The sequence below is a fragment of the Calidris pugnax genome, unplaced genomic scaffold, assembly GCF_001431845.1.
Source record: "Calidris pugnax isolate Ruff unplaced genomic scaffold, ASM143184v1 scaffold111, whole genome shotgun sequence".
In the NCBI taxonomy this organism is placed as follows: domain Eukaryota; kingdom Metazoa; phylum Chordata; class Aves; order Charadriiformes; family Scolopacidae; genus Calidris; species Calidris pugnax.
In genome coordinates, this window is record NW_015090872.1 from 3,673,493 (window position 1) to 3,682,738 (window position 9,246).

General features: G+C 49.8%; 2 protein-coding genes across 2 annotated transcripts; one reads left to right on the forward strand and one right to left on the reverse strand.

Moving 5' to 3' along the window:
- Positions 1 to 2: 2 nt before the first annotated feature.
- LOC106890155 (glutamate-rich protein 6-like) lies at positions 3 to 6,723 on the forward strand (the record flags this gene model as incomplete). Its single annotated transcript, XM_014945773.1, has 9 exons — positions 3 to 68; positions 1,270 to 1,371; positions 1,527 to 1,684; positions 2,710 to 2,777; positions 3,580 to 3,737; positions 3,845 to 3,930; positions 5,179 to 5,331; positions 5,620 to 5,851; positions 6,460 to 6,723. Coding segments are annotated over 9 exons (1,287 nt in total), but the record flags the coding sequence as incomplete, so codon positions are not given.
- Positions 6,724 to 7,980: 1,257 nt separating this feature from the next.
- Positions 7,981 to 8,940, reverse strand: LOC106890156 (glucose-dependent insulinotropic receptor-like). The gene has a single exon (XM_014945774.1). The coding sequence runs from the start codon at positions 8,938 to 8,940 to the stop codon at positions 7,981 to 7,983; it is 960 nt and encodes a 319-aa protein (XP_014801260.1).
- Between the last annotated feature and the right edge of the window lie 306 nt (positions 8,941 to 9,246).

Consider the following 9,246-nt stretch of genomic DNA (forward strand, 5'->3'; position numbering starts at 1 on the left):
CCTCTGTTGGCCTGCCTACCCTTCTGGCCTACAGACCTGAATTGTCACAAGAAAACATACAGATTGAGGTGAGTCAGTGATGGGTGTTCCCTACTGTGTGGCTTTTTTTTGTTTATTTTATAAATTCCTACCATTGCCATGTAGAAAAAATAAAAATAATGCCCTTTGCCAAGCCAGTGCAGGACTTCCTTTATGAAAGGGTTTTTCTTTTGTGCGGCTTGTTCTGCACACCTGAACAGCAAGAGGCTGTGCAACTCCTGTCCCCACTGCTGCATCCTATGCTGAGAATTTTCCAGCATAAGATTTTTCCTTTTGTTTAAAACAGAGATACAAAATTTATATAAATCCTAGGTATACAGTCAAAGAATACAAGCAGGGCATAGAGTTCCCCATAACCCTTAACAGAGTAAACTCATAAAAAAGAGTTAATCCTAGGCATGAGGTGGGGAGCAAAGGAATTTCATGGAACTACTCTCTAGGGAAGCCAAGTATTTCAAATATGTTGAGAAAAGGGATTGAATGTAAGTGCTAAATGCATAGTATAGCAAGTGAGGTGTAAGTGAAGCGCAGCAGCTACGCAGCCTGGAGCACGTACCCTTCACCTCTTCAGCTGCAGCTGGATGGGTGCTGTCTCTCCAGGGAGCGCTGAGCTTGGTGTGCTGCCCTTGGGAGCAGAGGTGTCAAGACACGAAATTCAGCAGTGTGCTCTTAGCAGCTGTATCTTCTATAACTCAGTTTCAAAAAAATAGGTATTTCTTTCAGAATATCTAGTATCCATCCTCAAAAATATACCCTGCAGCAGCCCTGATTTGCATAGGGTCACATACACTCAGCTCTTTTGTCAACAGATCTGCTGGGATTTCCTCCTGAAATTCCCCACAACAACTGGAGAGCTTTTTCCTCACCAAAGCTCCAAGCAACGTATTTGAAAGGGTTAATGCATCAGAGCACTCAGCTACAGTGTTCTGCATGCTCTGAAGCTTTCCTTTGGAAGGAGTGGGTCTCATAAATACTACAGTCATTCCATTTATTTGAGGTTATTTATTTATTTACTACAGATTGGCTTTTCTTTTTGGTGGTTTCCTGAACTTAATGTTTTGAGTTAAATCCTTCCAAGACATCACAGACGTAGATCTGTTTTAACTGCTCTTACACACTTTACAACCTGCATTTTGAGCAGAGGCCTCTTTCCCCAAGATAAAACGAGGGTTTGCGTGCTGATACTGTATTTCCATCCTCCTGCGTTCTCTCTCCCCACCTCCACTTTAGACAGAGGAGGACTCTGCTCCGTGCTGCGAGTACTGTGGTGGCCTGCTGAAGCGGTTCCCTTCCTTCGAAGACATTGGCCCACCATTCCAGGATGCTGAATCGGTAGGCTGGTGGGAATCGGTAGGCTGGTGGGGGTTGGACTAGATGATCTCTATGGTCCCTTCCAACTCTAAAATTCAGTGAAAATTCAGTGAAAGACGGGCAGAGGTTTACTGTGGAAAGGCCCGCTCTCGTGGCACCACCCTGCTGCCTTTCAGAAATTCTGCTGCGAGCGTAATCGAGACCTCTACGAGTTCATCGTAAATGAGAGGAAGACCCGCGAGGATGCCAGGAGTGTTCCTGCTGCAGTCAATGCCCCCAATGCTCCCGGCACCAAAGCCAACAGGCTGCCATCGAAGGAGAGAGCATACCAGAGGTACCGTGACGTGACTGCAGGGACAACTGGGGATCAGGTCTGTATAAGGAACGATGGATGACCTTGGAGGGATAAGAAGCATTAAGAAAGTGAAACTGCAGCAAGAGGGAATGAAAGAAGAAAAAAAAAGAAAAAAAAAAAAAAGAAAAAAACCACAGGCAACACAAGTTCATATTCTTCCTAGACCCTCTTGGCTTTTCTCTTATCAGGCTGTATTAGAAGGTGGCAAGGGATGTACTAAGTAAAGCATTAATTCTACTGCTGACAGAAGTAATATCTAAAGACAGGTAGGGTCAAAAACATAATTGCAGCTGTGGGAAGGATAATATTTCGGTCTAGCTTTTACCTCAGGGGCTGAAACAAAGCTTGAATTTGCATTTCTCTATTTTGCTGTATAAACTGTGACATGCATTTGGATTCCAATTTTGGCCTCTGCAAGTTGGACTTCTGCTGGGCTCTTTAGCAGGAGGCCCAAAACTTATACAAATATCTAAGCCTGTGACATAGGCTTAAAGAAAAGTAAATCAGCATAACTGGAAGTAAACTGTTAGTTTCCTTGAAGATCCTTTGCAGGCCGATGGTACAAGTACCTCATATTATTAGCAGAGCATAAACCAAAGCCAGTGCCAGACACCGTCAAATTTATAGGAAGCTAGATAAGAGGAATAGTGAAAACTTTCTTGGAGATCAGCTGTTTTCTTCATCTTATGGGTAGCTCTCCTTCTCTTTTACATAAAATCTTGATACAAAATCCATTCCAATGTTTAGCTCCGCTGGCAGTAGAGCTGATGTCATTGCAATCACGAAGTCTGTTCGCTGAAATATCTGTTTGGGAGCCATTCCTTTTCACTGAGAATGTGATTATTTTGGTGATACTCTGTTGTCTCTAACTCTTACTTGCAATTAAGCGAGGGGAGAGAAAAACAAGTTAAAAAACTTGTGTTCCTATGGCAAGGATATCCAGTACTTCTAATTTTCAAAACAGGAAATATGAAATGTATATCAGGAATGCTTTCATTTTCCAGGCAGCAGGAGAGACAAATGGCCAGACAGTTAGCTTTCCTGGCACCAGAGCCGAAGAAGGTAGCTGAAAGTGAGTTTGCATTTCCTTATACATTTATTTGTCTATTTATTACAACAATGAATTCACTGGAATTGCTTGTCTCTAATGCACTCTAATTGAACAGGAGGATTTATACAGAAACATATTAGTTCATTGTCAAGTGTGCAATCCCATTAAATTAAATACTGCCATATTAAATAATCCCCCACATGAAAAAACAAAAGCAGCTACATTCCCGTTGCTCAGAGAGGATCTATTTATATCTGAACATTTCAGCTGAGACCTCAGAGTACAATTAAGTTGGCAAAGCCAAGCCCTTAGAAGGTGGGAACCGACAGAATTAGAGTGAGCAATGTTTTGCCTAATCAGGTGAATACCCCACTAATTCCTAGCCCTTTGGGTCTAGCTATAAAACCAAAGGCATTTTGACTAAGAACAGATGAACTAGATTTACAATATGAGCATATTTTCACAGAGAATGGCAAGGCAGAGGCTTTTGCAGCACCAAGGACTTCAGTTCATCAGTCCTCCAGAGCATGGAACCACGAATGCTAGTCAAAAATAGTCATTCTTTACTCACACAGATGTGTTTATACACATAATTGAAAAAAACTACATTTTTTTTCATAATCCTGTTCTCTGAAATAGCTGAACACTTTGGACTGTCCTTGTTAGATAGAAAATACCCCAAGACAGACTTCCAGGATGGAGCATTTCAGCCAGAAATGCCCACTTCCCCAAAGTTACAACTTCCCTGCAGAGGTGCCAGGCAGCCAACATCAGCACTGCCAGCCCTGCCCGGTGCACACAAACCCTTCTCTTTGCTCTCTAGGTACAAATCAAACTGACACAATTTCTTACCTGCTCTCTCGGGAGCCCCCGTCGCCAAAGGGCTGGACGCTGATGCCTGGAGAGAGAGCAGCAAAGCTCAAGGAGGAGCCCACCTCCCCCAGCCTCACCTGCTGCGATTTTACCCTTGTGGGTGGAAAGGCAAGTAGCTGCTGCCTGATGGTGATGAGCTGCACCTTGGATGTACCCACACTCCAGAGCAGCTGCTGCTGCTCTCATCCATTTTATCCTTTATTTTCTAATCCCAGGTAGCGAAGAACGAATTGTTGGAAAAATACTACAAACATGGAGGAAAGTTCCTTACCATGCTTCCAGATGGAACAGCACAGTTATTGTATCCTTTATGGAGCTCATTTGCCTGCATTAGTTCAGGGTTGTAACTGTAATTTTAAGTGTGTCCTAGTCTGCTTTACCACCGAGTAACCTGGTCCACCATTCACGCTCGCTTTCACAGTCTGAAAAAAAGCAGTAGAGAAACCACTTACATAGCTCTTGGCCTGAAGTTTTTCAGATCAGCCAGTAGCTTCAGTGAAGGACAGGCACTTGTGTCTTTAATGCCAAGCTTAAGAAATGCCCTAGCCCAGTGTTCAGATCCGCTCCTGAGCTCTGGCCACCCACGGAAGGGCACCACTGGCCAAGCAGGCTCTCAAAGGGCTCAGCCCCACCTTTCCCCCAGGGACAAACCAGCACGTTTCCCACCAGCATGGGGCTGACATCTCTGTCCTGCAGGCAGGAGTATGTAAGAGGCACACGGACAAACTGAAATTACCAGTGTAACTAAGAGTACTGTTTGAAGAAATAAAAATGTGGCAGTTTCACCAAAGCATCCCATAGCTTTCAGGCTGCCTTTGCCATTATTTAAGCTGTAACATTTTAAGTCACCCCCATTATTTTTCCTTACTGTGGCTGGTTTTTTTTCTGAGCCAGTGGTGTATGAAAGTGTACTTGAGCTCTGCCACCAAAGCAAATGGGCCACTCTGTTCTGCCCTCCAGGCTGCCTTTGTCCCTGGGATGCTGCTGGTCACAGCGGTGGCAAATGGCAAAGTGCCATGAACGCATGTGCTCACAGCTGCAAGTGGAGGGAAACCTCAGTGAGACACAGAATACCTGCTGTTTGGAGATATTCAAGTCAAGTTTCTGGGGCAAGGGGTTTTTATCCCCCTGGTTAGTTGGTTTTATTTTCTCTGGGAGAATAATACCTGCCCCTGTTTTCTCTGCTGTCATCCGAGTTGAGTACTTTAATCCCTTTGCTAGGCTCGTACTTCCAGTCATAAACATTGTCCAAGACTGTGTCTTTAAAATAAACTTGCTAAGTGGTTCTGCCTGGTTAGAAAAAAAGAAAAATATATTCTGTATGTCTAACCACTCTATTGTCAGTGTATACAGAATACTTCAATGTAGGAGAAAAGCACTGGCAGCATCCCAGGTAGCAGTGACAGCTCACCACCGTCCCACCTTTAACACAGTGATCTGAGCAACGTGTCAGTTTTTATACTCCAAAGTAGTGCTCTGAAATATTTAGTGTGTAATAATAGACCAACCAGACAAACAAAGGCGTTACGAACACCTTATCTGATGACAGCTATCCATCTGGAAATCTGGCAATCATTGTTGCACGAGACAAAAACCAGCTTATTTGCATAGTGCAGGAAGACAAGCCAAGTAACGCCGGAATACAAGCAGTGTTTAAATCCAATGGCAGAAATACTTGCTATTATCCAAACAGATCTGTGTGGTACGTTCAAGTTCGTCAGAGCAGCTTTGCTCTCCACTGTGCATTTTAAATTTCAAAGGTCATAAAGGGTATTTTTAATAGCATTTGAAAATTAAAAAGACAAATATAGCTTTTGGCCTCTGGGCCCTGCTTCAGATGCCTCCCAGAGGAGCAAGGCTACCCCAGCTGTGTCTTGAGAGGCGTGGGTTAGACCCCAACCTAGCTGTGCCTCAGTGCTGTCTCTGGAGAATGAGGGACATAGGCCGTGGGAGATGCAGTGTTCAGAGCTTTGATTTTCCTCTCTTTCAGGATAAACATGAATATTCGGGGAGGGCAGTATTTGGACCAAGCGGGCAACAGGGTGAGAAGGTGGACGTGGCCGAACGGCATCGTGTCATCAGGAGCCCATGTCCCACTGAGCCCCATCTTCATCTCCCTGAACCTGTACGTAGGGGTCAGGATCCTGGGCCAGGACAAGATCACCGTTTCCTTCCTCGCCATGGGGCAACAAGCAAAATTCAACGTGGGAACCAAAGTGCAGGTATTTCCCAAGTGCACAGGCAGCTCCATGCAAAGCCACTCCCCACAGTGGGAGCGGGGCAACCAGGGAAGCTCCCATCCATGGAGAAGCATGCTCATCCTGTGGTGGGTGCTCACCTGTTGCCCCATGGTCCTGCCCCCCAAAACATCAAAAGAGTGGAGGTGTACCCATACTCCTGGGCAGGTCCCTGGTGTCCCTTGCTGCATCCTCACCCTGGCTCTGCTGCGGAGAGGAGAGCCAGGATCCATGTGGGCAGGGTGCCGTGGCAGCTCCCTTCCTCCATGGGCTCCTCCACAGGGGTAGGTTTGTCTGCTGGGGGGACACCACAGCCTCAAAGCCCTGTCCCACACTGCTGTGGCTCTGCTGACACATTCACCTCCACTCCGCAGGTCAGCGACATCGGCCGGCTGCCTCCCCCTGCCCGCCTGAGCGAAGACGAGCTCCTGCTGCTTGCCTTCAGGATCCATGTGGGCAGGGTGCCGTGGCAGCTCCCTTCCTCCATGGGCTCCTCCACAGGGGTAGGTTTGTCTGCTGGGGGGACACCACAGCCTCAAAGCCCTGTCCCACACTGCTGTGGCTCTGCTGACACATTCACCTCTGCTCCACAGGTCAGCGACATCGGCCGGCTGCCTCCCCCTGCCCGCCTGAGCGAAGACGAGCTCCTGCTGCTTGCCTTCAGGGTGAGGATTCTGCGCCTCTTCGACAGACTGCGTGGATGCTTAAACTTTCCTTCTAATGAGCAATGGGACAAAATTAAGCCCCCAGCGTATCTTATCACACAGACTTTAAAGATCTTACAGCTTTGTACAACTTCTGACATAAGCGATGAGCTACGCAGCTCGGTCAGGGCGATAGTAAATGCTCAAGTCTGACCTGTATGTGTGTGGTGTGAAGGCAAACCAAGCCAGAGCTGCTCCCTGACCCTGCAGTGCCTGCACACACTCAGCAAGTGTCACCCGCAGCCTGCCCTGCCACCAAGCAAAGGGCAGCCCATGGACCTTCTGCGCAGCCTCTCTCCTGAGGCCATCCCACCCCAGGGAGGTCTCAATCAGCGTGAGCAGGGCTGTATCAGACCACATTAGACACCAAAGCCTCAAAGCTCCATCCCACACTGCTGTGGCTCTGCTGACACATTCACCTCCACTCCGCAGGTCAGCGACATCGGCCGGCTGCGTATCTTATCACACAGACTTTAAAGATCTTACAGCTTTGTACAACTTCTGACATAAGCGATGAGCTACGCAGCTCGGTCAGGGCGATAGTAAATGCTCAAGTCTGACCTGTATGTGTGTGGTGTGAAGGCAAACCAAGCCAGAGCTGCTCCCTGACCCTGCAGTGCCTGCACACACTCAGCAAGTGTCACCCGCAGCCTGCCCTGCCACCAAGCAAAGGGCAGCCCATGGACCTTCTGCGCAGCCTCTCTCCTGAGGCCATCCCACCCCAGGGAGGTCTCAATCAGCGTGAGCAGGGCTGTATCAGACCACATTTTCTTGTCAGCCCACACTGAAGAGCATCTTGACCATGGAGGCATGAAGAGGGGCTTTGCTCAAGACAGAGTAAATCTGTGCTTGCTGCTGGTGCTTTGCTCCACAGCAACCTCCCTTCTGTTTCCTGGCAGAAACCAGCCCAGGGTGACCAGTTGTTTCAGCCCAGGGATGTGGCAGAAAGATAAAAGCAACCAGAGCACAGCTAAGCCATAGGCTGTGACTCGTACGCGGGGAGGAGGTGTTTCAGAAGTCACCCGCACAGGCACTGCTCTGCACAGCCAGCACTTCTGCCAAGGACATGGCACCAGCAGGATGCCCAGACTTCCCTGGCACGAGTGCTGGATGGCAGCTCAGCCTGCTGCAGGTAGGAGACAGAGTGGTTCTCTGTACAGAGAGAGGGACAAAAGCCTACAGTTTGTCCAAACCAAAGGTCACTATCTTGGCAACGTTTGTGTGGTTGCTGGGGACAGAAGGCTGTTAATGCAGAGAGAGCGTGGATGAGCCGCAGCCTCTTGGCAGCAGGTCATAAACGGCTGATGCAGTGGGAAGGCTCTGCTGCACCAGGCACCCTGCCTTCCCCTCCCACCATGGGCCTGGTGGCCGTGGCAGCAGCACAGGTGGAGGCGGTGGGGCACGGACCCCTCATGAACCAAGTGCCTCGGGCCGGCCCCTGCCCCAGCTCCCAATGGTTCGGATGTTCAAGGCCAGGGGCTTCACCTGGCCCTTCATCCTGCACCTGAGCAGCTTTGCCAGGTGGCTCCGGATGTCTTTGCTGTGCAGGGCGTAGATGAGGGGGTTGATGAGGGAGTTGGTCTCACCCAGCAGGAATAAGGCGTCCTTGAGCGGGCCGGCCAGGTTGCAGGAGCTGCAGGCGGCCTGCACGGTGCCCCCCACCAGGTAGGGGCCCCAGGAGAGGCTGAAGCCAACGAGGACAATGAGCACGGTCCGCAGCGCCTTGAAATGGCGCAGGCGGGCGCGGAGGGGTCCCACCTGGGCACAGGCGTGCCGCAGCCGCCTGTGCTGCACGTAGGCGATGCTGCCCACCCGGAGGTGCAGGCACACCAGCACCAGCAGGGACGGGGCAAAGATGCCAAAGCAGATCGTGTAGAGGTACTCGCTCCTGGCTGCGTACAGGAGCCCGCAGTAACCCGCGTAGTTGCCTCGCTGAAGGGAGGGGAAGATGAGAGGCAAGTGCCCGAAAAAGAAGGAGAGCATCCAGAGGACAACCAGGGAGAGGACCATGGGCGTTTTCTTCAGGAGGGTGGGGTAGGAGAGCGGCAGTGTCACTGCCAGGTACCTGTCCAGGGAGATCAGGAGCAGGGTGAGGATGGAGCCGATGCAAGGTGTCATGCTCATGGCGATGCGCAGGAGGCAGAAGGACCTGCTGCGGTCAAAATCCCCATCAAGGATATCATCCAGTGCCTCGGTGATGCACATCACGCCCACCAGCAGGTCGGCGGTGGCCAAATTGAGAATGTAGACGTAGCTGGTGCCTGGCTGCTTCCTCATCAGCTGGTAGACAGCCACGATCACCAGCAGGTTGGCTGGGGGGATGAGGCAGCTCAGGAGGGAGCGCAGCACCGCGTACAAGACGTTGACCATCTTCCCTGGCAAGGAGGGTTGAAAGAGATGCCCAGGAAAACTTGCCCCAGCACAAAAAAACCCCACCATGAGCAGACGTGTCACTGAGCTGGAGGGATGGGACAGAAGTCCCATCTGCAGCTCGAGGCCAGGAGCACCTACATCAGTCCTTTAAGGGGTACTTTGTCCATCCCAGGAAACCTCCGGGACCTTCCCAGCTTCCACGAGTCACCAGCGGTTTTTCTAGGGCTCTTGGCCTTCCTCTTCCCCATCTGATTTTGCTCCATGCCTGCAGGGCTGCTCCGAGATGCAGAAGAGCTGTAGTCC